General features: G+C 40.1%; 2 protein-coding genes across 3 annotated transcripts in view; one reads left to right on the top strand and one right to left on the bottom strand.

The window, feature by feature from the left end:
- TMC1 (transmembrane channel like 1) overlaps positions 1 to 15,881 on the bottom strand; it is a 364,253-nt gene extending 348,372 nt beyond the window's left edge. The window contains exons 1-2 of the mRNA XM_061132306.1: positions 15,163 to 15,881; positions 671 to 861 (exon numbers count right to left, since the gene is read on the bottom strand). The gene's annotated coding sequence lies outside the window, so the exon portion shown is untranslated. The remainder of the gene's footprint in view (positions 1 to 670; positions 862 to 15,162) is intronic.
- Positions 15,882 to 16,060: 179 nt separating this feature from the next.
- Positions 16,061 to 25,345, top strand: ZFAND5 (zinc finger AN1-type containing 5). 2 transcript variants are annotated; one of them, XM_061132311.1, is made up of 6 exons: positions 16,061 to 16,561; positions 20,678 to 20,835; positions 21,254 to 21,365; positions 22,008 to 22,111; positions 24,312 to 24,437; positions 25,111 to 25,345. In XM_061132311.1, exons 2-6 carry the CDS (start codon positions 20,685 to 20,687, stop codon positions 25,257 to 25,259), a joined length of 642 nt encoding a protein of 213 aa, XP_060988294.1. In that variant the 5' UTR covers positions 16,061 to 16,561; positions 20,678 to 20,684; the 3' UTR covers positions 25,260 to 25,345. The 2 variants fall into 2 exon arrangements, with proteins under 2 accessions (XP_060988294.1, XP_060988295.1); XM_061132312.1 differs by lacking the exon at positions 16,061 to 16,561 and having other exon boundaries at positions 20,546 to 20,835.
- Positions 25,346 to 27,218: the final 1,873 nt, after the last annotated feature.

The raw sequence follows: 27,218 nt of genomic DNA, 5'->3' as shown, positions 1-27,218 counted from the left end.
CTTTGTCTTTCCAGAACACCTACTAGTTGGCTATTAGACATCTTGAACTGGTTCCAGTTCTGAGGCCAAAGCCTTGCTAGAGTTCCTCATGGAGCTAAGTGACTTCCATCTTTGCAGTCCCCTCTCTCATATTCTAGGGTATTATTTTCTCCTCTTCCTCCTCTCTGCTCTGCCGTAAACTTAATAAAGCATGTTTACACTATCCTCATCTATCCATGACCATTTATATTTCTCTCCATCTTTGTGGACTATATATCTTTTTTATTCTTCTAGTATTAAGTTCTTTCTTTGAGAGAGGAATAAATAAGTGTGTTTACTCTGATGTCAAGAACCAGAAGCTGCCCTTATGGATTTAAAAAGTATTTTAAAAACAGGCAGTTTTTATCTTCACAATATGTTTCCTGTGACTACATCACTGGCAAGACACCGAACAATGAATGCAATCCCCGAACCTCGATTACACAAATTCAGGACATGAGCATTTTAGGAGAGGTATACACATAGAGCCTTATATAACACTTCTTCCTTTAACATATTATACATATGAGACATCATGTTGTATAACATATTAAAAGGAAAATATGATCTAAGTGACTTTATTTTTAAGATAAGATTTTTAAAGCTGTTCCTATCTAAAGAAAAACAACAGAAAAAAGTATAAAACTCTTACTAGGTTCCAGATGCCAGTTGTGGTGTACAAGAAAGAACGTTGGCTTTGGCATCAGAAGACCTGGGTTTGAGGCCTGGCTCTGCTTCTGTTGTCTCTGTGTAACTTTGATCAAGTTACTAAACTTTTCTGAGTCACAAGGCTTTCATCCAGAAGCAGAATGATAACACATGTGTCTCACCACTGTTATGAGGCTGAAAACAAACAACAGACAAGAAAGAACTTTATAAGTTGCAACATAAATAGAAAATAAAATACATTTGCCAAAGAACTACATTCTCCGGGGGGTTCAGAGAAAAAAAGTCTATATCTCTCTGAACATCTTTTCTCAGACAAAGAAAAAAAAACACACAACAGCCACCTGAATTTCCCATGGGTCCCACCAAATAGATAAACACACCCACTGGAAATGATTATAAACATAATCATAGACTCTAAAATGGTATATAAAAACAAGTTCCTAATTCTGAGCCTATTCATTTATCTCTCCTTCAGCAAATATACAATGAATACTAACAATTTTCCAAGCCCTTGAAACATTTTTTAAAAACATCAACTAGACAGTATTTTCAGTCATTCAGAAAGCTTCCTGCTTATAGGGGTGGGGTGCTCATGTATGTATCCTTATAGCCACAGTACAATATTGGGTTTAACAAGTTACACATGCCTGATTCAGGCTAATAAGACATGGTACTTGAGTTGAGCCTTAAAAAATTAATAGGTGATATTTCATTTCCCACTAATGACAATCACAAAATTCCAAAATGTGACAATAAACACTACTGTAAACAATGTATAGAAACAGGCTCTCATAAACAACGCTGTTGAGAATGTAAGATGGTGCAAACTTTATGGCAAAGAACTGGGCAATATTTAACAAAATTAGACATATCTTTCCTTGTATTGATGAGACTCAGCAGTCCCACCTCTTGGAATGTATGTAAGATACACCATCAGAAAATGAAAAGACATATGCCCAAGTCTATTCACTGCAGCCCTATGCATAATATCAAAACTGGAAAAAACCCAAAGTCCATCAATAGGAAATGTGTTGAATAAAACAGGGTCCACTCAAAAAAACAGAATATCACATCATCAATTAAAAGAAAGGGGGTGAGGGGGAAGGTCTCTAGCACATGATCTCCAGAATACATTGTTAAATGACAAATGCTAACTGAAGATATGCATTAGCATGCTACCATTTAGGAAAGGGGGTATATAAATTAACACACATATTTGCTTATTTTTAAATGGAGCAGGAGAAAAAATGAAAGTAAAAGTGTTAGTTGATCAGTCGTGTCCAACTCTTTGACTCCATGGACTGTAGCCCACCATGCTGTGTCCAAGGAACTCCCCAGGCAAAAATACTGCAGTGGATTCCATTCCCTTCTCCAGGGGAATCTTCCTGACTCAGGGACCAAACCCAGGTCTCCTGCACTGCAGGTGGATTCTTTACAATTAGCCACCAGGGAAGCCTGGAGAAAGAATAGTCTTTTCAATAAATACCACTGGAAAAACTGTATACTTCACATCCAGAAGAATGGAGTTGACCTTTATTACACAATATAGAAAACTTAAAATGGTTCAAAGACCTAAATATAAGACCTAAAACTATGCATGTCTTAGAAGAAAACAGGATAAAACCTTCAGGAAAAGAAAAAAAAAATTTAAGAAAGAAAGAAAATTTTTTTAAAAAAGGAACAGTAGGTCTTCAACTGGCTAAAATAAGTAGAAGAACATTCCAGGAAAAAGGAACTGAGTTCACAATGGAAACAGATATGGGAAAGGCAGGCTCTGTTCTGGGAAGTGAAAAGCCTGGATTGCCTGAAGAATGGGTTATGTAAGGAGGATCTGAAGCATAGGCCATAAAGGAGAGGGCTTCTTAAAAAAAGCTGATGCATGTGGACATTATTCCATAGGCAAGAAGAAAGCCTGGAAGGTTTTCCTTGTCAAAGAGGCACACAATAAAACAGAACTTAATGCCAATAATATTTTGGTTTTGTATTGACCTTTACTCTTTTTTACTTTTCCTTTTTTAAGCTGTGCTGCCTGGCATGTGGGATCACAGCTCCTCAATCAGGGATGAGCCCCGTGTCCCCTGCAGTGGAAGCACAATCTTAGTGAACCACCAGAGAAGTCCCTTGATCTTTACTCCTTACAAATTGCTTTTGTAGATATGTGATCTCGTTTGATCCCTGCCACAACCCTGTGGTAGAGGTTTTGTTACTACTTGTCAGTGGAATAATCTTTAAGACATATCGTTAATAATCTTTAAGACAAATCGTAAGACATACACCCACGTCTTATGATTTCAAATTCAATCTGCTTCAAACCTGCTTCCATTGTAGGAAGATTGAAGTGTTGAAGTTGTGTACAAAATACACTGAAGTGAGAATACGCTGAAGGCAACAGGGCAGCTCCTGAAGAACAAAGTAACTGCTGAGACAGAGCTGGTGATTAGGAGCCAGCGTCTAGCCAAGCAATTCAAAACAAGTGAGCAGGCCTCTTCTCTTCTAGTAAGTTTGACTCTGCTCTGAAGGCAGTAGGAACAGGATTACGGAGATGATCTAAAATTTCTTTAAAATTCCCCCACTGACCACTGTCCTAGGTACAGAGCATTGCCAAATAGGTGCCTGGGGCATTCATTCCTCTCAATGGGCACTAACATTGCAAGCCAAGGACAGGGAGAACCTTGATTGCTACAGGGTTCTGAACTGTACTACATGCTTCCAATTGCTTAGTGAAGACCCAGAACACATCACCCCAACAGAATGAAATTAGATGCCTCCTCCAATGTGACAAAGATGTTTGTTTAAATGACAACTGTAGGATTCCCCTAAGGACATGTGGGCCATGTGAAAACTGGGAGTACAGAGCTCACAGCTGTTCATTTCAACAGTCAACAGTGGACAACTGGTAAGAATCTTAAACAATTTTTTATTGTTTAAGTCTTAGGTGCTGTTGTTTTTCTAATAGCTTCCCTGCTAATGATGCAAATTTGATCTCTCAAAATAAGGATTTTTCAGGAAAAATGTCTGGTGTATGTTAACAGTGACTAGTGTTTGACTCAACTTTTCTAACACTGAAATATAAAGTGATTAAGATGGAAATTTCCTAACATCATATTACCTTTAAAGGCTATTTTCTAAAACAGTTAAAAGATTAAAGTCTTGATTTGTTTCAAGACCTTTCCCCCACCAGATTCTGTGCTGGAGTAAGCTGTGCTTTCACAAGACTCTAAGCACAGACTCACTCACCTAGTTCAGATCCTTCTTCGGGTTCCCTGAGAAATGCTGATAGAAGTGTTAAAACAAAGGATTAACATCCCTCACCCAAATTCCCTAAAATAGTATTAATAATTTTTTTTTTCTGTTTTTTGTTTGCTTGGTGTATTTCAGCTCAAGAAATCCAGTATTTATAAGGTATCTTTTGTTGAAGTACACCATGAGCTATGTGCTTTGCTTAGGTGTTTCAGCCATGTCCAGCTCTTTTCGACCCCATGAACTGCATCTCACCAGGTCCCTCTGTCCATGGGATTCTCTGGGCAAGAATACTGGAGTGGGTTGTCATTTCCATCTCCAGGGGATCTTCTTGACCCAGGGATCAAACCTGTATCTCCTGCATTGCTGGTGGATTCTTTACCACTGAGCCACAGGGGAAGCCCGCTGAAGTCCACTATACAAAACTGCTAAAAGAAGAGTTGTAGTTGATAGAAATAGGAAAAGAGGTGAGGGAGAAATAGAGAACTGATCATTCACCCTCCCTGTGCCCAGAGTCTTTTGCTGGACAGAGTAAAATTGTTGACCTTGAAGATTTCTGAGGTAGCTTAGAATTTAATGCATGATCTTCAAGATTTAGGAGCATGAAAACATTGAGTTAGACTGACCTCCTGGGTATGAATAACAGAGCAGTCTACCTGACCTCTTCACTCGTTCATTCTTTCCACGGTTATTTGCTGGTTATTTACAAGGTGCCAGACACTGTTCTTGGCACAAGGGGTAGAACAAGAAACAGACTATTTTCCTCCTCTCACAGAGCTTTACAAGATAGTGGGGGAATTTAATAAAGACATAAATAAATGTATATATGTTCTATGTGATAGGAAATGGATCTGAAGAAAAGTAAAATAGGGTAAGAGAATGATAGTAAACGGGTATACACAGATGAGTGTGAGTGTGTGTTCTCTTATGTGGTAGGCAGGAAAGGACTCCCATGTGAGGGTGACCTTTAAATGGGGAATCAATAAAGTGAAACATCTAGAAAAAGAGCTACTCAGGCGGAAGAAACAGTAAGTAGGAAAGCACTGAAGCAAGAGAGCTTGGCATGTTTCAGGAAGAGTGAGGAAGTCAGAGTGGCAGGAGCCAAACAATGAAGAGTGACAGAAGTAGAAGATGAGGCCAGGAAGACATCAGCTCTTACGGGGAAGAGGCCAGGTCATCCTTGATGTTGCTCTGGAAGGGGCCAGTTATGGAGTCGATGGTCAATCAACATGTGTTGAGGAGAATCAGAAAGTCCACTGTTTCAATAAAAAGAACAAGTTAACGGTAATACATAATTTCTTAGTTCTTCCATGAGAAAGTCTGAGGTGGAAATTTTGTAATACATTTGTCTGATTAGAGTTCAGAACATCTCCCTCCCTAGTGATCCCTGTCTTGGGGACAAAGCGCCCTCAGTGTTTTCAGGGCCACATCTCCCACCAGTCAGCTTCTGATGTTCTTATTGCTCGGATTACATAGGATGGCATGTTCCAAGGAAAATGATGATTCTTGAAGGATAAACGCCATTAGTAGATTAGATCCCCTGGCACATGAAAATCACTTTTGTTTTAGATCAGAAAAGAAACCAATTGCTGCAATATCAATGGCTTTGCACTGTAGCCCTGAGCTTTACTGCACTTCTGTCAAGTGTAGTTTTGGTCAATGATGTCACTCCCTCAGTCACTTAGTGCTGCATTAAGCACTATTCCAGAGCTAAAATCATACGAGGCAAAAACAGGTTGACTCTTTCACTTGAATTTCTGGGAGCAGGCCACTTTTATCATGATTTCTTAGGTGGGGCAATTTTCAAATGAGGTTTTATGGCAAGCTTTATAAAATCTCACCAAACAGGCATATGTCTTGTGTTTCTTTTTGTAAGGAAAGCCATAGTCTCATTGTTCCCTCTCTTGGCACCCACTATCCAGCAAGAAACAGGAATGACTCTGATTTTCTGACCCCTTTTGCAATTTGTAACTGAGTTAACAACAACAAGAAAAGTCATTCTGTTTGTAACTCTAAATATATCAAGACTGCCAGACTACTTAAGAAAAAAATACAATACAATCTTTGATTTTTACTTAAAGGGACATTTTATCTTTGTTGTAATGAGATTAATTCCAGATCACACACCCAAAAAAAAGCCCTAAATCTGTGCAACATAGATAATGAAGTAACTTAGATTGTTGACTGCAGGTGAAACAAGGAAGAGTGGAATATTTTGTAGGCCTATTATGGGTAGAAGCAGGACATTATATTTAAATTGCATGACATTAAAAGTCAAAAAGAATAGGAACTTTTGCAGTCAGAGTTTGGCTTGGTTCCTCATCAGCATCCTTTGTGCCCTGATATATCAGAATGCAACTCATGTGGTAGGCCTCTTACTCTTTTTATCTTTCTCTGCCACACAGAGGGTACCCTACTGATCTTGTGGAGAGGGTAAGTCAGCAGCCCTGATCTTACCTTACCATTTCTACAGTTGGGTTTACAAAAAGATATTCACTGCTAGAGTTCACGATGAAGGTCCTGCCAAACTCCTTGATGACCATGAGGTAGGTCATCCACCCACCTGCTCCAGGTATGAACTCCCTGAACTTTCCTCACAATAAATACTACTTAGACTAGAATGACCAACCAGCTAGGACTGCCCATGACTGAGGAACTGACTGAGATCTGGGACTTCCAGTGCTAAAACTGGGAAAGTCCCAGGCAAAGCTGAGGAGATGCTCACTCTTAGCTGGACTCCCCACCCCCACCCGGAAGTACAAAGCAGCTCTTGACCGGGAGCTGTGGAAACTGGGCCCCAGTGGGAGTTTTGCTTCTCCCTTTCACCATACCCGGGGTAACACCTCACTGTCCAAGCCTTTGAGGTACACCATGTAGAAGTCCTCTCAACTGTCCAGTACCAGGGTAACCTTTGACGATTTCCACACTGGCAAAATGGGGGTAATAATTGTGCCTACTTCCTAACTCTTGAGGATTAATTAAGCTAATATTAACATGGATAAAGTGCTTACAGCAAAGCCTGGCACTTGATCAGTGCCTAACAAACATTACCTACTGTCATTATGCTCATTAGTTTCTGGACTGGGAGAGAAATGATGCAGGACTTCACTTCTGTCCTAATGAATCTTAAGCATCTTGTGCATATTATCTTTTCAAAAGTAAGAAAGAAAGAGAAAGAAAGAAAGAAGGAAGGGGAAAAAAGAAGGAAGGAGGGAGAGCGGGTAGGAAGGAAGGAAACATTATGGTCAGTAAAGTCAGTAAGATTTATCTACTTTCTTAAAAATGCTCAGGTCCTAGATGTAAGGAATGCTACACATAGAAGCTGGATAGAAAAGTCAGAACCAGCTAATGAAACCTAGGAGTAATCTTCTTAGGTTGGAAGAAATGATCTAATAAAAATTTCTATTAAGGTCGCAATTTTGGGTGAGATGAATAATATACAAGATATATAAGGCTGGTTCACATTATAATGGGAAACATAATTATGATGTGAATTAAAAGAGGAAATGCTTCTGGAGAGACAGCAGAACACAAAACCAAGGGACAGAAGGCTAGAGTTAAATTCCCAGCTCTGACTCTTACTAAATGAAAGACATGGGACAGGACACATAATTTGCCCTAAGCCTCAGTCAATTCCCCTACAAATGCAGAGATATTAATATTGACCTACCTCAATGGGCTGTTGTGAGAATTTATTGAATTAATGCTTTCAAATATACACTGTAAATGAAAAATATTACACAAGCATAAGGCACTTGCCTTGGCTCTCTGCTTAGAATTTATGTTCTTCCAGGACAGGGGCCCACCCTACCCATTTCTCTCTTACCAGTCTTCTGATTGAATTCTGCCTATCTGATGGTATCTACTCACATTCTGTTATCTTTTTCTGTGGCCTGATAGCTAGGGCCTTAGTACCAATTGCCACTGCCAGCTTTATGCCATTCCAGTTGCTGTGGTGTGCTTGCCAAATCACTGACCCCATTCTTGACTATCCTTCTGGCCCACCCAACACCCATAAGCCCAAGTTATGATATGCTCCAAGGTGTCATTTCAGAACTAGTCCCACATATAACTTACTGAGATGTAAAACATACAACATCCATATCTAGTTTGTTTGTTCAGTCACAAAGATTTCTTAAAGTTCTTGAGACCAAAGTATTTTGTATCTTAAAAAGGTGATATCCACAGCAATACATATAAATACACATGCATATATATTCACCAATTTACTTCACTTTAAGTTTTTATTCCATAAAAAAATAAAGGCTTCTGTTCATTTAAAGAGTCATAAAAATTGCTTATGGTTGTCTGAGGAAGCCTTACGAACAGCTGAGAAAAGGAGAAGCTAAAGGCAAAAAAGAAAAGGAAAGCTATACCCACCGGTCTGAGTGCAGAGTTCCAAAGAATAGCAAAGAGAGATAAGAAAGTCTTCTTAAGTGATCAATGCTAAGAAATAGAGGAAAACAATAGAATGGGAAAGACTAGAGATCTCATCAAGAAAATTGGAGACAAGAAATTGGGAATATTTCATGCAAAGATGGGCACAGAAATGGTATGGACCTAACAGAAGCAGGAGATATTAAGACGAGGTGGCAAGAATACACGGAAGAGCTATATAAAAAAGATCTTAATGACCTATATAACCATTATGGTGTGATCACTCACCAATAGCCAGACATCCTGGAGTCCAAAGTCAAGTGGGTCTTAGGAAACATTGCTATGAACAAAGCTGGTGGAGGTGATAGAATTCGAGTTAAGCTATTTCAAATCCTAAAAAATGATGCTGAGAAAGTGCTGCACTTCATATGCCAGCAAATTTAGAAAACTCGGCAGTGGCCACAGGACTGGAAATGGTCAGTTTTCATTCCAATTCCAAAGAAAGGCAATGCCAAACAATGCCCACTCATTGTTGCACTCATCTCACACACTAGCAAAGTAATGTTCAAAATTCTCCAAGCCAGGTTTCAACAGTACATGAACCAAGAACTTTCAGGTGTTCAAACTGGATTTAGAAAAGGCAGAGGAACCAGAGATCAAATTGCCAACATCCGCTGGATCATTGAAAAAGCAAGAGAGTTCCAGAAAAACATCTACTTTTGCTTTATTGACTACGCCAAACCTTTGACTGTAGTTCACAGCCAACTGTGGAAAATTCTTCAAGAGATGAGAATACCAGAACACCTTATGTGCTTCCTGAGAAATCTGTATGCAGGTCAAGAAGCAACAGTTAGAACTGGACATGGAACAACAGACTAGTTCCAAATCGAGAAAGGAGTATGTCAAGGCTGTATATTGTCACCCTGCTTATTTAACTTCTATGCAGAGTACATCACGTGAAATGCTGGGCTGGATGAAGCACAAGCTGGAATCAAGATTTCTGGGAAAAATATCAATAACCTCAGATAGGCAAATGACACCACCCTTATGGCAGAAAGAGAAGAGGAACTGAGGAACCTCTTGATGAAAGTGAAAGAGGAGAGTGAAAAAGCTGGCTTAAAATTCAACACTCAGAAAAGTAAGATCATGGCATCTGGTCCCATCACTTCATGGGAAATAGATGCGGAAACAATGGAAACAGTGGCAGACTTTATTTGCTTGAGTTCCAAAGTCACTGCAGATGGTGACTGCAGCCATGAAATTAAAAGACACTTACTCCTAGGAAGAAAAGTTATGACCAACCTAGACAGCATATTAAAAAGCAAAGACATTACTTTGCCAACAAAGGTCCATCTAGTCAAAGCTATGGTTTTTCCAGTAGTCATGTATGGATGTGAGAGTTGGACTATAAAGAAAGCTGAGAGCCAAAGAATTGATGCTTTTGAACTGTGGTGTTGGAGAAGACTCTTGAAAGTCCGTTGGACCAACTGCAAGGAGATCCAACTAGTCCATCCTAAAGGAAATCAGTCCTGAATATTCATTGGAAGGACTGATAATGAAGCTGAAGCTCCACTTCTTTGGCCACCTGATGCAAAAATTGACTCACTGGAAAAGACCCTGATGCTGGGAAAGATTGAAGGCAGGAGGAGAAGGGGACGACAGAGGATGAGACGGTTGGATGGCATCACCGACTCGATGAATATGAGTCTGAGCAGACTCCAGGAGCTGGTGATGGATAGGGAAGTCTGGTGTGCTGCAGTCCATAGGGTTGCAAATAGTTGGACACAACTGAGTGATTGAACTGAACTGATGTTAACAGTATTTGGATTGTGTCTAAAAATCTTCATTAATTAGGTAAGCCATTCATGTTACTTTTTTGGAGATTCTTCGATCGAGTTTTTTTCATTGGAAATAATTACAGCTTTAAAATTACCAAAAGGTCTATACAATAATTAAGTTTCTACCTGCTGGATCATTTTCCTGGGGAAAAATATTCAGTCACTTGTTGAGCTAAATCTAAAATCAATCAATTGGATTAACTAATATTTTAATTAATATTATAAAAGAGTAAAATTTTTAGTTAAATAATGGTATGTTCTCTTCTTAATGTTTAATTCACAGCAAATCACTCTAAATACAAAACTAAAATCCTTTTATCCTACTTGAAAATAATAAAAATACAATTTTAAAAATAATAAAAATACAATTGAATCTTATTACCTCGATCTTTGAGGTTTGGGAAAGGGCGAAGAAAGGAGACAGAAGGATACCATGTGAATATCAAACAAAAGCCAATGGTTTTTAAAACCCCAGCAAAGCCTTTGTGCTTCACCAAGCTCTACTCAGGCACAGAAGAAGAAAAAACGTAATACCCATGACAGGGTATTACAATTATGCCATAGAAGCAATTCTTATTCCATAATGGAAAGCTACATATAAAACTAAAATAACTCCAGGTCTTTTACATTTTACACTGGACTAATAATTTTTATTGCTATTTTTAAAGGATGTCAGTTTCTACTTTCTAAGAAACTGAATTTAATTTGCTCTTCTCCAGTTATTAATCCTCTTTTTGCTCATGCCTAGATTGCAAAGAAAAATATTAGTGAAGTTGTAATGACTTTACCTGAATTTTTAGTAGAATACAAACTGTTTTAACGTTCTCATAGGACATGCCAGTTTGCTATAGCCAACTACATTAAGGAAGTAAGCCTTGATCCATTGGTGATGGAGATGACTGGTGATGGGGATGACTGGCAATGGAACTCAGATCTGGATGAGTTTCAGCATCCATTGTCATGGGTTATATGCTCCCATGTGTGTTAGTCGCTCAGTCGTGTCTGACTCTGTGACCCCACGAAGTGTAGCTCACCAGGCTCCTCTGTCCATAGAATTCTCCAGGCAAGAATACTGGAGTGGGTTCCCATGCCCTTCTCCAGTATGCTCTGATAGCTTCCTGTATCTTTCTTTCAAAGAGTTTACCAGTTCATATTTATATGCTGCTGCTGCTAAGTCACTTCAGTCGTGTCCAACTCTGTGCGACCCACAGACAGCAGCCCACCAGGCTCCCCCCATCCTTGGGATTCTCCAGGCAAGAACATTGGAGTGGGTTGCCATTTCCTTCTCCAATGCATGAAAGTGAAAAGTGAAGTCACTCAGTCGTGTCCCACTCTTAGCAACCCATAGACTACAGCCTACCAGGCTCCTCCATCCATGGAATTTTCCAGGCAAGAGTACTGGAGTGGGTTGCCATTGCCTTCTCCTCATATTTATATATTTATGTGATAATACTGCTGATGTCTTTCTCCCTAATATGACAGAAAGATTCATGAGAAAAAGGGTAAGATCAATTTTTCCCACCAACGTATATTCCAGCACTCAGTTCAGTGGTTACCTAGAACGTAGTAAGTGTGCAAAACATTTTTATGAGAAAAAATGAATACAATATAATTCAGTGTTATTTTCAAGGAATGTTTAAGAATGGAGAATTCTAGGGACAGAGGAGCCTGGTGGGCTACAGTCCACAGGGTCGAAAAGAGTCAGACACGACTGCGAGACTAACTAACACACAGTACCTACCAGTCACTTGGTATGTCCCATGTAATGAAATTCTGGAAGAGGTATTTTTGAACAATCAATTAACAACACCACAATTCAAGCATGCCCCACTTTCCCTGTTATTTTTTGCAGAGGCTGATTTCACTCTTCTCTAACAAGCATGGTGACAGCCCTTTTGCACACTATATTAAGAGCATTCTATCATATATTTGGTGTTCTACAGTTTGTCTTTACAGTCCAATAGAAAATTCAGAACTCCAAACACAAAACACTCCTTAGAAACATATCCCCTAATCTGTTACACCAGTAATAGTGATATGAGAAAAAAAAAATTTTCCCTTTTTCCGTTCACATGGCGTGAACATCTGAGAGATCTCCTATGGCCTGGTGGGGTAATTCTGTGGTTCTCAAACTTCAGCATGCATCAGAATGATACGGAGAACCTGTTTTAACAGGTTGGACAAAGTGAGCTCACTCAGAGTTTGTGATTCCACAGGTCCAGTGTGGGGTCTGAAAAATTTTGTTTCTAACAAGTGCCCAGGTAGTGCTGATGCTGCTGATCTGAGGACTATACTTTGAGAAGGACTAGGGTAGTTAAAACCCACTCCAGTACTCTTGCCTGGCAAATCCCATGGATGGAGAAGCCTTGTAGGCTGCAGTCCATAGGGTCGCTAAGAGTCGGACACAACTGAGCGACTTCATTTTCACTTTTCACTTTCATGCATTGGAGAAGGAAATGGCAACCCACTTCAGTGTTCCTGACTGGAGAATCCCAGCAACGGGGGAGCCTGGTGGGCTGCCATCTACGGGGTCACACAGAGTCGGACACGACTGAAGTGACTTAGCAGCAGCAGCAGCAGCAGCATAGTTAAAAACTAGGCTCATTTCAGGGTATATTCCTGTTTGAAACAGTCTCATACAGAAAATCATAAATGGTTCATAGAAAAGACAAATTATCAGAAGGTGTTACATAACATATACTACACATTATTAAATAACCAGTTTGCCTTGGTTTTTTTTTTCTTCTTTTTTTCAATAACATCTTCAGATATTATCTTGTTTCACTTTTTAATAACTAAAATGGGGGAAGGGGAAAATCTCCAAGTTATTTTTGTCCTCAGTAAAAACCACCTCTACTGATTCCCTGTCTTTCAGTGCCTCAAGGGAGTCACTTATCCTCTTTAGGCATTATTCACTTATCTGTAAAAATGGATATATATACTTAGCCCCCAAAATGGTCTGTAAATGGTAGCTGTGAAGTTTTTACTAATCTATCTACTCAAGAAAGTCAATTTCAATGGTCCTGGAACCAGTGTCTGAAACTACTTATATCTCTAATACATTAATTGCTTACAGCAATACTTTAAAAGATGGAAGGCGGGAGGAGAAGGGGGCAACAGAGGATGAGAGGATTGGATGGCATCACCAATGCAATGGACATGAGTTTGAGTAGGCTCCAGGAGTTGGTGATGGACAGGGAAGCCTGGCATGCTGCAGTCCATGGGGTCACAAAGAGTCACAACTGAGCGACTGAATGAACTGAAAAACTTCTTTTTTCCATTTATTTTTATTAGTTGGAGGCTGAAAAACTTTAAACTGTAAAGAAAACGTTCAGTTATGTTCTAGGTATTCTGCTTACTTTGGCAGAGAACTGTTTGAGTTGAAAATTCTGGCACAGGGCAACAAGACAGCATCCTCCAAAATATACAAAATTTAAAGAAGAATCACCTGGAGCACTACTTAAATATGCAAGTTTCTGAGCTCCACCCCAAACAATCAAAACTATCTACAAGAGAGGGGTCTAGCTGATTATTTGAAAGTAAATAGTTTCCCATCACTTCATGGCAAATAGATAGGGAAACAATGGAAACAGTGACAGGCTTTTATCTTTTTCAGCTCCAAAATCACTGCAGATGGTGACTGCAGACATGAAATTAAAAGATGCTTACTCCTTGGAAGAAAAGTTATGACCAACCTAGACAGCATATTAAAAAGCAGAGACATTACTTTGCCAACAAAGGTTCACTTAGTTGAAGCTCTGGTTTTTCCAGTAGTCACCTATGGATGTGAGAGTTGGACTATAAAGAAAGCTAAGAGCCAAAGAATTGATGCTTTTGAACTGTGGTGTTGAAGACTCTTGAGAGTCCCTTGGACTGCAAGGAGATCCAACCAGTCCATCCTAAAGGAGATCAGTCCTGAATGTTCATTGGAAGGACTGATGCTGAAGCTGAAACTCCCAATTCCTTGGCCACCTGATGAGAATTGACTCATTTGAAAAGACCCTGGTGCTGAGAATGATTGAAGGCAGGAGGAGAAATGGACGACAGAGGATGAGATGGTTGGATGGCATCACCGACTCAATGGACACGGGTTTGGGTGAACTCCGGGAGTTGGTGAAGGACAGGGAGGCCTGGTGTGCTGCAGTTCATGGGGTCGCAAAGAGTCGGACACGACTCAGAGACTTAACTGAACCAATTAGTCCAGGTGATTTTTCTGATCAGCAAGCGTGGGAAACAAGGAAGGTACCTCTCACTCCCCTCTAATTGTGACTATTACACGCCCTAAACATCCTTTCTATTTCTTCATTCAGTTGAGTTGCTCAGTCATGTAGGACTCTTTGCGACCCCATGAACCACAGCATGCCAGGCCTCCCTGTTCATCACCAACTCCCGGAGTTCACCCAAACCCATGTCTATCGAGTCGGTGATGCCATCCAACCATCTAATTCTCTGTCATCCCCTTCTCCTCCTGCCCTCAATCTTTCCCAGCATCAGGGTCTTTTCAAATGAGTCAGCTCTTCGCATCAGGTGGTCAGAGTATTGGAGTTTCAGCTTCAACATCAGTCCTTCCAGTGAACTCCCAGGACTGATCTCCTTTAGGATGGACTGGTTGGATCTCCTTGCAGTCCAAGGGACTCTCAAGAGTCTTCTCCAACACCACAGTTCAAAACCATCAATTCTTCAGCGCTCAGCCTTCTCTCTAGTTCAACTCACATCCATACATGACCACTGGAAAAACCACAGCCTTGACTAGACGGACTGTTGTTGCCAAAGTAATGTCTCTGCTTTTTAATATTCTGTCTAGGTTGGTCATAACTTTCCTTCCAAGGAGTAAGCGTCTTTTAATTTCATGGCTGCAATCACCATCAGACTATTGTTTACCAGGAAATTTCATAAGTCCTTTCTGTCTTACTAAGTTTGTTTTTGAGTTTAACGAAAGTCACCTGGAGAAGCCAGCTGCAAATGGAGTATTTTTTTGTTGGTGCTTTGAAAAGGTTCTCAGTGTTTTTAGTTAACTCACCCTTTCAAACTAGTCGGAGCATGTGCCTCATTTCTGAATTGCCCCCTCTTGAACTTCCTCTTACAGCGTCTTCTTATTGATCTCTCCCTCACGTCTAGCTTGTTTGTCCCTTAGCTTCATTTCTTGAGTAGAACATTTGGTGCTTTCCCTGTTCACGAGGCCTTGCTGGAATAGACGATTTCCAGGGATTTTACATGCTGGCCAAAACAGTTTGTTCAGAACCGTGACGCCAGGGCCGAGGGCAGGCAGCCAGTCCGGCGAGCCTTTCCTGACTCTGCACAACCACCCGTGACCTTGGGCGAGCGAGCAGCCAGCGAGCGCCGCCTCGCCCCGCTCCTTCCCGGTAGCAGCAGGGCAATGCTCATCAGGTTCGACTTTAGAATCGAAAGGGTTGTGAGGGAACTGGACTTGGGAGCTTCATACACAGGCGAGAAGACCCAGAAGCGAACAGCGGGTTCATTTTCTTTTCTCGAAGCAATCCTTCTAACTCGTTCTGGAAGGGTGGGTGAGGAGGGAGAATAAGGAGGAAAGGGAAATGTCTGCCAAAGATTCTAGACAAAGCGTGAGAACTCAGAGGGCGAAAAGCAGGCTTGACTGAGAAAATCGGAAGGAGAAAGGCTGAGGGCTGACAATCGGGCTAAAAATAGAAACTCATCCTCCACAGGACTATTTCTTTCCAGCTCCACCCAGGGGCCGGCAGCCCAGCCAGTAACTAGGCTCCGCGCAGCAGCAGCGCAGTCAGGCTCGGCCCCGCCTCCCCGGCCGGGTGACTGAAGGCAGAGGCGCGGCGTCGGGCACGTGACGTCAAGGCGCTCCCCGCCGCCGCCGCCGTCGGGGTTTTCGCTGACGCACAGACCCCGCCCCCTCCCTCTTTCCATCGCTGGGCGGAGAGAACGCGTCAGTCGGCCGGAGCGCGGACCTGCCTGCATCACCGTTTGGAGCTCGTCGTTCCCTGGAGCTGCACAGCTTCCACGGCGGTAGCGAAGCGTCAGAGAGCACCATTCGCGGACCCTTGCGGTCCCCGGGCTTAGCTGCGCGTGCCCCGCTCGTCCTCGGAGTCAGCCAGACCCGCGGCCGGTGGAGGTGTGAGGCGACGACGGGCGAGCGCCGCGAGCAGCCCTAGCCGCTGCGGCCTTCTGTACTACTCTCTCCGCCCCCTCCTCCTCCGCCGCTCCCCCCACCGCGGCCCTCCCCCCACTTCCCGAGCTCCGGCGTGTCCCGGCCACGCTCGGGGCTGCTGCGGGAACAAAGGAGGACCCCGCGGCGGCGGCGCCACCTCCGCCTGCCGCTCCAGCCCGCGGCGGCGGCTCTCGGGTTTCCGGCTCGCCCCTCCCGGAGGGCTCGGCCCGGTCCCCACCTCGCCGGCGTCGTGCGCGAGCCCGGCTCCCGCGGTCGAAGAGTGAGTAGTACGGGGCTAGGGGAAGGCGCCCGGCTGCTGGTGCCGGGCCGCGGGTGGGAGTGGGGGACTAGGCGGCCGCGAGCCCGCGAAGCCCGAGCGGCCCACGGATGGCGGCGTCGGGGGAGGGGAGCCCGCCTGCCAGCTCAGGAAGCACAAAGACGGAGGCGGCATCCTGTCGTCGTGACCGGAGGCCGGTTCCCTGTGCCCCGGACTCGCTCGCACACGCACGGTCGGAGACACAATGCCCGGCGTGCGGCCTCGGGGAGATTCGAGCTCCGGGCCTCGCTCACATCCGTCCCGGCCGCCTTCCGCGGTGGCGTCCCGCCTGGGCCGCCGAACAGGGAAAGACAAAGAGGCCGCGCCCCCAACCCCTTGCCCGCCGCACGCCCCTTCTCCGCCTCCTCCGAGGAGCCTTTCGGGGTCGGGGGTCGGCGAGGGACCGGCAGGGTGAGGGGCCTGCTTGGCCTACGGAACTGCTGTTCTGCATGACTCAGTGGTTTTTGGAGAAGGCCCTGTTGGGCTTTGCAGAACAGGCCTCTGCTTGGAAGGGCATGGGGGTAGGGGTGGAGGACCAGTGGGATTCGAACTTGTTTTAAAATACCCTGGAACGTTGGGCGATAGGGGACTTCACTGTGGTGTTTCAGTTTTATCGAGGTTGCTTCGTTTCTCGCCGGAGATCCCTTTCATGAAGGAAATGGAGCACCTTCCCCTTTGTTTCGTGCATTTAGGCTGATGAACGCGAAATTTTTTGCTTTTTTTCCACGCACTCCGTGGAGCTGTGTTTTGGGAAAAGGGCTGGATTATCTTTATTGACTGAATGTTTCCTATTAATCTGATCACACAGTAGTAGTATATAGGTCATAGAGCCACTGTTCTTAAACTTGGCCTTTGGGTAATTTTCAGACTTTCTTAAAAAATTAAAGGAATCTATATTTTACTCCTTATTTTTAAAGTAGGGATTCAGAACTGAATTGGTGAAAATACTGAAATTTTATTTTTCAAGTTTTCTTCTAAAAATACCCCCCTCGAGAGATGTTTTAATCTTCCTTATTTTCTCTCTCTCTCTCAGGCTCTGTATTAAGCCTGAAAAGGAGCCTTTAAAATCACAGTAATCTTCTCCATTTGGCAAGAGGGAACGAAGATCTGGAGAGTAAGGGCTTGCCCAAGGTCACTGGCTTAGTTAGAGGTAGATTGGAGACTAGAACTCCAGTCTCAACTCCGGGTAGGGTGAGCATTCTTAACGTCTTGTGCACCCGAGAGAACTAAATTTCATAGTTGTAAAAGCCTTTTTCATTCATATTTGAGGCTGGAGAATTTTTCAGTTACATGCTCCAGTCTTTTTTTGGGGTTTTGTTTTTTAGCTATGAGTTAGAGGAGGCCGCAAACTGTGAAGTACACACACACACAGTTCATCCTATATTTGATAGAGCTGACACAATGAATGCTCAAGTTCCTAACAACTTTATTAAAGATGCTAAGTAATAATGGTATTGTATTTTTTTCTAAAATACAAATAGGGAAATGGCAACTTATTCCCCACACCCACCTCAAAATTGCTACTAAACAAGAGGGTTGTTTCTACCTTTGTGCTCTTTTCGTTGTGCTTGGATTTTATAAACAACTCTGACGATTTTGTCTTTGAGTGATTGGTGATACTTGCATTTCAGATTTGCGATTGTTCTCCTTAGCTACCTCGGAAAAAACTAGCAACCTTAATGGCGTCTTTTTGTTGTGTTTGCTTGTTATATTAGATGTACAAGTGCTGCATCTTTAGTTCTTGGGGTTGTGTAGGAGTTGGCAGGCTCTGAGATATAAATAGAAGCTGATTTCAGAGGCCCCTGTTGACTAGGCTTTATGTGAGAGCCTCCATCCAGCTCAGCCTGTCACATTGCAGCCTTGTGACAGGCTGAAGCGCCCGCCCATGTGATCTAAGCTTCTGAGAAATATTAAGGCAAACTGTGCGCTTGTGATGGCATTTAAAAGCTGCCTTTCTAGGGGGAGAAAAGATGAGACGCCATGTGTAAGACTAATGTCCTGTTGTCTCCTGTGTCTCAGTTTGGAGGCTATTTATGGTAAATTGAAGGTAGATGTGTTTTCTGAAGAAAGTTGGAATACTTTGCATATGAAATCATTGGATAAGATCCCCACCCGCATTTATATAAACAAAAGATTTTAAGAATCAGATTACTATTAATGTAAGTTGACTTTTATGCCAGTTTACTCTTTAAGCCAGTCTCAGATGATAGCAGAAGTTAATACAGAAGGTAAGCTAAGCATAATTGTTAGGACTTCCAGGAGTGGCTTTTTTTTTTTGCATAGGGCAAAGATTCACATATTTTGCGTGGTGGGCGTGCAAATAAATGCATAATGCATTTTTTTTCTATACATTATACTCAGAATCTTAAAAACTCAGCTGAAAGTGTTTATCAATAAACTTCCTAAGCAGTGTTGAAATGTTTACACTACCCTGCTCTAAAATGAGTCAGCTAAATTCCACTTACTATTTAAAGAGATAGTGTTAACTAAATTAGTACTATTGTCTGAAGTAAGTTGCAAATATTGGTCAAGTTCCATGCAAGCTTCATTGGCTTGAAATATTTTCAAGCTTGAAATATGTCTTTTTGCTAACAGAAGGAAAGATTACTATCATTTAAATGGTTGGGGAAATAATTGTCAGGATTCAGACCACATCAAATTTGGTTAGTCCTCTTCCATTGTATAAGTTAAAAGTGTTAATACTTGTTCATACTTTATGATAACTCCCTGAAGAGTGTATCCTAGTTTGTGCTGGTTGGAAAAAGCAACATGAAATTTTAGGAAGTAACAAGCTCTAACTGAAAGTACTTTCCTATATGTACCTGAAATGTTCATAACTTGTAAGTCACTTCTATTATCAACATTTAGGTACAGTTAAATGACAATGACTGGAATTATTACACACAATCTCCGTTTGATAAAATGCCCAAATATGCTTTCTGTACATTAATACACAATTTAAGGTGACATGGAAACCTTGCAGGTTTTAAATTTTTTTTCTTAAATATTTATGTTCTGTTAACTCAGCAAATTTTACTAAATTTAGCAAAACATTACTGTATTTGTATTTTATGAAGCCTTCTGGAATAGCAAGGTACATTAAGTTGTTTCTGGTAACCTAGCATTAAATATTAACCATTATTAAAGGTTGTGTATATTGCTTTACTTTGCTGTCTAGAAATTGAGCTTGTAAAGGTTTCATTATTTTCTGGCATGAGGAAGACAAACGCTTGTTACAAGTTTTAATAGAGCTGTTGGTTGAGAAATCTGTGGCTGATAATTTGTGCTTTGCAGGTTTCTAGGCACTGGCTTTAAAGTATACTTAGACCCAGATTTCACATGTCAAATGTAGAACAAAAGAAATTTCCTGGGCAACTGACCCCTGAATTCTTAAAGAGCTTCACTTTTTGGTGCCAGGGTAACAGGAAGAGCTAGATGATCTACCAGCTCTCTTTTCAGTGTCCTATAAAGGAGTTGAAGCATTTTAAAAGTACCCATGCTCTGCCCTGCAGCAGAATTAATTGAAGGGCCCAATATGTTCAGGTGGTGTAGGAAACCTTTAGAGCTGCATCCCATATACTACTGGTTTAAAGAACCACTAGTAGATATGAAGAGTCAGTAGTTAATTATGATTTTGAAATGATCTGCCTATAGTGTAGAACAAAAAGTGATTTAAAGATACCAGTTAGAAAAATTGATTTAAACATAATTCTGTGTTTAAAGAATTAAACAATGGAAGGGTGATCTTTTCAGGAATTAAACAGTGACAGGTGAAATTTTAATGTTTAATGATAGAATTTTTTTTGTCCTAAAAATGTCAAGTCATGATAGATCAGTTTATCAAGCTAAAACAGTTCCTTTTCATGTATTTTGTTTTATAAAGGCAACAAAACATTCATAATTTAGCCTGTTTTAAAGATTAATAACATAATTTAGGCCTTTGTTAGAAACAAATGCAGTGTTTAGAGATGACAAAGATAAATGATGACTATCATAATAATTTAGTGATTGTGTGGTTTTGTTTTTTGTTTTTCCTTTTACTAAATTCTGGTTTCTAAAATTTCTATTTTCTGTTTATAGCAGAAAAATGGCTCAGGAGACTAACCAGACCCCAGGGCCCATGCTGTGTAGTACAGGATGTGGCTTTTATGGGAATCCTAGGACAAATGGAATGTGTTCTGTTTGCTACAAAGAACATCTTCAGAGGCAGCAGAATAGTGGCAGAATGAGCCCAATGGGTAAGTTGTTTCCAAGAAATAACGCATTTGAAGAACTGGTGGCCGCAAAATGTACAACAAAGAATTGGGGCCTCAGACTGAGAATCATTGCTGAAAGTCCAAGGAGAGAAGACCTGAGAAAAGCTTGAAACTTAAAACAACCACCAAGTACTTGGAATGACTGCATGAGGAATGGGTGACATCTACAAGCATCTTCTAGCTTTTTCTTTTTCCCTTTTTGAGGTTTTATTGGCTGTGACTTTTTTTACTTACTTTTTTTGTTGTTGGGATATCACTTAAATGTCAGATTCTGCAGCAAAGTGGAAAAGTGTTTAAGTCACTAACCTAATTAAATGCAAGTATTTGTTACTTATTAATAGTTTTGATAATGAGTGTTTGTAGTATTGCTTCATTTCTTACCAATCCTTTTTTTAAATAGGGACAGCTAGTGGTTCCAACAGTCCTACCTCAGATTCTGCATCTGTACAAAGAGCAGACGCTAGTTTAAACAACTGTGAAGGTGCTGCTGGCAGCACATCTGAAAAATCAAGGTAAGATTAAACATTTATGAGTATTTATAATAATGCAGGGAGGAAATATGACATAATTATGAATGTTAATAAATAATAAGGATGTTGTGTTACATCATATATATTACTTTATAATAAGGATGTTAATATATTAGATGCCCGCATGTGTTGCACAGTTGGGGATTCCAGTGTCCTTTAATATATGATCTTGTAGGTCATTGAGTAAAGGTGTGTATAATAATGCACAGCTGCTGAATAGCCTCAAGAATACTGTGTTGAGAATGCTGTGCTTTTTCTTGTAATTGAGGTGTGAAGATTATAGAGAATGAGGCTCTACAGATGATTGTGCTGCTACATAAGGCATTCTGGCAAAGCTGTCCCTTTTGCCCTTAAATTACAGGCACAGCTGAATATTTCTGGTTGGCTCTGATAGAACACTGTAACCTATACAGATATGCAGGCTTGAATTGATGAGCTATTTATCAGATGGCGCTCCTTATTCTCAGACATTTGTGCTGGGCATCCTTTTTAGAGTATTTAGCTCCATTTGATCACGCTAGAAATTATATATATATATATTTTTTTTTTTTGAACTGACAACTTACCTATCTCACCAAGAAGTACCCTTAACATCTTTAAAATTGTTTGCTTGAACTCAAATAGAAATGTGCCTGTGGCTGCCTTGCCTGTAACTCAGCAAATGACAGAAATGAGCATTTCAAGAGAGGACAAAGTAACTCCCCCGAAAACAGAGGTGTCAGAGCCAGGTATGCTTTTTATCTGATTCTTTAATCTCTTCTCTGCCCATCCCCCGTTACCTCTGCACCTACAAATCAGCAAACTTTATAATGTGAAGGCTGGAAATGTCAAGAATTTAATGAATTTAAAAGGTACGTTACCACTACATTTTAAAAGTATCTAAACATTAAAGAAGGTATTGTTCATAAACAGAAGAAATTACTAAAATCGAATTGCAAAGCTACGGAGAAAAAATAATCAAAAGTATTAACTCTTTAGTCTTGGATATTGTCAGTACTTTAGGAAATACTCAAAAGAACATATTGAACACTGAAACTTTCAAGTTGAAGTGTGGGATCCTTCTGGGAGTTTAAAACTCAGTGTGGAATGGCATTTTGGTTTTCATTAAATAGTGACTGAGTCTATGCTGAACTTAACATTAAAGCACTTCCGGTTGTGCTCTGTTATCATCAGAAGGTTGACTCTTTTACTTTTCATTGCTAGACCCTGGAACGGTGATTTGCATACTCTATGGTGCACATAGTTGATTTGATCAATTCATTATTTCCTGGTATAGTGTTGACTGGGACACAATGTTAAAACCTTTAGTGAGAAAATAGCATTGGATATGTAATCTGCTTTGGAAGCTTGCTTTTGCTAATATTACATAGCCAAGCTTATGTGAACCGTGTATGTCTTGATTGATAAAGCTAAGGTGAAAATTTTTATGTTGGGTGGTTGAATCCATATTTGGTATTCAAAGTTCCATCCTTAGGATGAAAAACTGACCAAATTAGTGTTGTTCCGTTTCATTTGTTTCTGTTTTTTAAAAAACAAAATCTTGGAACAGTACTCTCTTGGATTAGATCTGTAACTATTTCTGTGCATTTATTATTTCTTCACCTGAATGCACTTTGCTGCTTTGCCTTTCCTGTATCATTTTTCCTTTCTTAACTACTTGCACCCCCACCCCCCTCCCCTACCAAAGTCTTGTGTATGTTTTAACAACCACTGTCCAGTTTTCAGGTGTAGCCAGGGAAATGGCTGTCACCTCCCCTAGACTATTCCACAGACTGTTCTTTACCATGATACCATCACGAAAATGCATTAAGGTTGCCATGGTAGATTTTTAGGAATAAGTAATAGGTAGGATATTACCAGTGGTCTAATATTATACCGTTAATCTCACTGGATATATCACTAATGTAAATGAATTCTGAATTTGGTGAGAATTTCAGTAAGTTGTTACTAAAACCAGTTGGTTTGCTGTAGAGTTTGGATTTATGCTGATAGCATTAATGCTGGCCTATTGTTTAGGCAGTAATTGTAGTATTGTATGCATCAATTTGCTGTTCTTGGGATTTGGATTAATATTAATTTTATAAAGGTAGAATTAAATTTTGTTTTAAATAACCTGGAGATAATGTGAACTCAGTTATCTGCAGTTTTATCTTTATATTGACAAATTCTGTTGATGTCATGAGTGAACTTAAAACTTAGATCCCTTTTACCTGGAGAAACAGGGATTTTTAAAAGTAGGTCATATCTCTCATTAAGTATCATAAAGTAAATTAAAAAATTTAATAAAAATTCTTGTTTTGCCTATGGAATCCTTAAGCTTCACAAGTATTTATATTGTCCTAAACACAATGTTTGCTAATCTTCAAAAGAAGGGTTTTTTTTTTTTCTGGTTTTTTTTAAAAAGGTTTGCACGTTTTCTGCATAAGACAAAAATAAAGCACTTTTTAAAATGGCAAAATAATTGTGAAATTTTAGAGTCTGAGAGGTTAATGATTTGGGTTTTACTTGTCAAAATTTACTGGGTTTATCTACAGTTTTTCTTGTAACTTTTCAGTATAAAAACAAAATGACTTTATAGCTAAGTACCTCAGAAGTTGGCATCCTTATTTACTGAGTAGTAGTGAATTTGAGCTGTACTAATTAAGAAGATTGCATTTAGGTATTTGCAATGTGGAAACTAAGCAGATGACCACATCTCTCAGGTCTTTAAAACCTAGAATTAGGATTTTGTTTCCCAGTCCTAGAGTGAGTTTAATGGAGTTTTAGTGGAGTGATAATAAAGTAGAAGATTGTATTTAAAATATATGTTTTCTTTCAAGAAGGGTTTAAACATTGTCATGAAGAGTCTTACTTTTGTTTTGGTTTTGACTTATTTAATTGTCAGCCAAATAGTTGACAAACTTCTAATTTTTACCCTTGTTTTTTCAGTTGTCACTCAGCCCAGTCCTTCAGTTTCTCAGCCCAGTACTTCTCAAAGTGAAGAAAAAGCTCCTGAGTTGCCCAAACCAAAGAAGAACAGGTGTTTCATGTGCAGAAAGAAAGTTGGCCTTACAGGTATTCAAGAGCTCTTGGTTACTCCCTATAGGACTAGTCAGTCTTAAACATAAAACGCCCAACTTTCAAGAATAGGAAATTTCCACAGTAGACTGGAAAGGGGACAGTGAGAAGAAGTTGAGTTTGCTTTCCATTGGTCTCTCTAATCATATGAAACCCTTTCCTGACTTCAGGCCTTCTGAATTATTTTCCTTTATAGGACTAGTAAAACTTCATCTCTCGATTCTTTCCTTTGTTCTTCTGGGGGAAAGGTAGTTGAATTAAACAGTAATCACCTACTTTGAGCCAGACACAAAATGTCTTAGATACTTTTTAATTGTTTCGTTTAAATCTCAGAACTGTCCGTGGTTGTCTTTTAGTTTTCACATGCGGAAACATTATTAGTCAGTCAGTATACAGCAGGACTAGAATTTAAATCCAGTTCAGTCTGACTCCAGAGCTTTGTGAAATTTTTCTACCCTGTTTGATATCTGCCAGATTTTATGGAAGATAGTTACTTGAATTTCTCACCAGGTCAGCAGAGGTTGAAAACACTTTCACAATTTAAAATGACAGTTGGTTTAATGTGACAGAGAGTCATGAAAATCTGGTTCCTTTTCTATACTGACTTACGCTTTGTTTCTTCTAATTGCTATGAGTTCCTAAATGACTCTGCTTCCTTTTATATGTACAGGGTTTGACTGCCGATGTGGAAATTTATTTTGTGGACTTCACCGTTACTCTGACAAGCACAACTGTCCATATGATTACAAAGCAGAAGCTGCAGCAAAAATCAGAAAAGAGAATCCAGTTGTTGTGGCTGAAAAAATTCAGAGAATATAAATTACTACTTGTGAAGAGACTGATAATTTGTTTTTATTTTAATATACCGTAGGAAAACATTAAAGAGCAGATGCATGGCCATTTTCCTTTGATGTTCTCCAGAGTTTTACTTTACACTTGTCTGTCTTATAATTGATATTTTAGGATGTTTGGGTGTTCGTTACAGGCAGAATTGGATAGATACAGCCCTACAAAATGTATATGCCCTCCCCTGAATAAAATTGGATGAAAATCTGCACAGCAAATTGAAATACACAGATAATAAGGACAAAATTTAGTTCGTTCGTGCAAAACAAAATAAGTGAAATACCTATCTGCATGTTTGCAGCATATCTGCCTTTGGGAATGTAATCAAGGTATAATCTTTGGCTAGTGTTATGTGCCTGTATTTTTTTAAAGAAATGGTACACCAGAAAAGGACTGGCAGTCTACTTCTACCATAGTTAAACTTCACCCTGTTAATTTCCACATGTTCCTTGGAAGCAGGAAGAAAGCTATAAAAAGAATCAGACCTTTCCATGAAACCAATGTTTGGTGCCATATGTAAGCCTGGTTAATTGGTGTTCTAAAAACTGTCAAATAAGACATCCTGTGAAAGGTACACATTGTTTAACTGGCTAAAGAGTAAAACGCATCAAGCCAACAGGGTCTTGAGCTATCTTTGAAGCTTATTATGCTGGCCTGCACCAGACGATGTCTGCATTACTCTATCATTGCTAAAAATGTTGTGTAGCACAGAACTGCACTAGGATTAATTTATTTACAAGAAGAAATTAAAACTCTACGTTTGGTTTTCACATACAGCAGCTCTATGGAGTAACATGCATCTGAATTTTAAGTTGCAAAGGTATCTGAATAGTTAATTTTTCATGTGCATATTTTGTTGAATGTTTTGGTTCAAGAAAGAATGTTTAAAGCTTTTTTAAAGACTTCAGTTCTTAATGTAACTGTACCCTTCTGCATGGAAAATCATAACCAACATGGCTGCAGTAGACTTCTTAGTGGTATCCAGCACCACTTGCAGAGGGCTGCTTTATATTAATTGTACTTGGGTGTAGGACTCTAGTGTTCTTGGGTGTATTGCATGGGCTGCATTATCTACAGCATTGTACAATAACAACTAGAAGAGGCAGTATACTTCACTGATGCTTGTCTGGTAATATCACTTCTGTGTTATAATGGAAGGTTTTCTGTGATGTATGAAACTTGTGTTTTTTATATATAAATGAGTATAGTTAGATTAGTGTCGTGGTAATGCCTGTTTTCATCTGTAAATAGTTAAGTATGTACACGAGGCACTACTTCTGATTTATTGCAGTGTTCAGTCTTAGTTTTTACTTTTATTCTTAAAGCATTCAGTTTTGCTTTCAAGTTTATGTACCTTAGTTCTAAAGTTAGATCTGCAGATGTGTACAGATAGTCCATATTTATGTATTGCACATAATCATGCTATTCAGCATTGATGCTATATTGTATTATGTAAATAATAAAAGCCATGTACAGAGGGAGACTTTCCACTTGTTTATTGGGTTTTTAAGCCATAGTTAGATATCCTAAAGGGGGATAATTAGGAAATGTTTGATATTGAATTTTAGTCGTGTTTATAGACTTTGCATGGCTATATTATTTTTTTTTTCATTTCCATCCCTAAACAGTCACGTGAGAACCATGAGATGAGTGTTAAACATCTTGTATGGAACATAATAGGCAGTTTAATTTTGAAGACACGAATAGGCACTTTTAGGATCAAAACAGTGTTAGAAGAATTTAGGTCAGTTATTCCATCCTATCTCCCTTTTCTGTTTTTCTTTTTTGCTTTATAAGTGGAACTTTAGGCATTACAATTTGTTTACAGCAACTGGCAGAGTTTTATTTGGGGTTTGATTCTAATGTTGAGATGGTCCCGTGGGCTTAGTCTTTGCAGGTGTCATGTGAGATAATAAAGAACAAGAGCTAACA

Source organism: Dama dama, chromosome 29 (assembly GCF_033118175.1).
Source record: "Dama dama isolate Ldn47 chromosome 29, ASM3311817v1, whole genome shotgun sequence".
NCBI classification, from domain to species: Eukaryota; Metazoa; Chordata; class Mammalia; order Artiodactyla; family Cervidae; genus Dama; species Dama dama.
The sequence above is the reverse complement of the archived record's forward strand: the minus strand, read 5'-3'. Positions and strand labels throughout refer to the sequence as shown.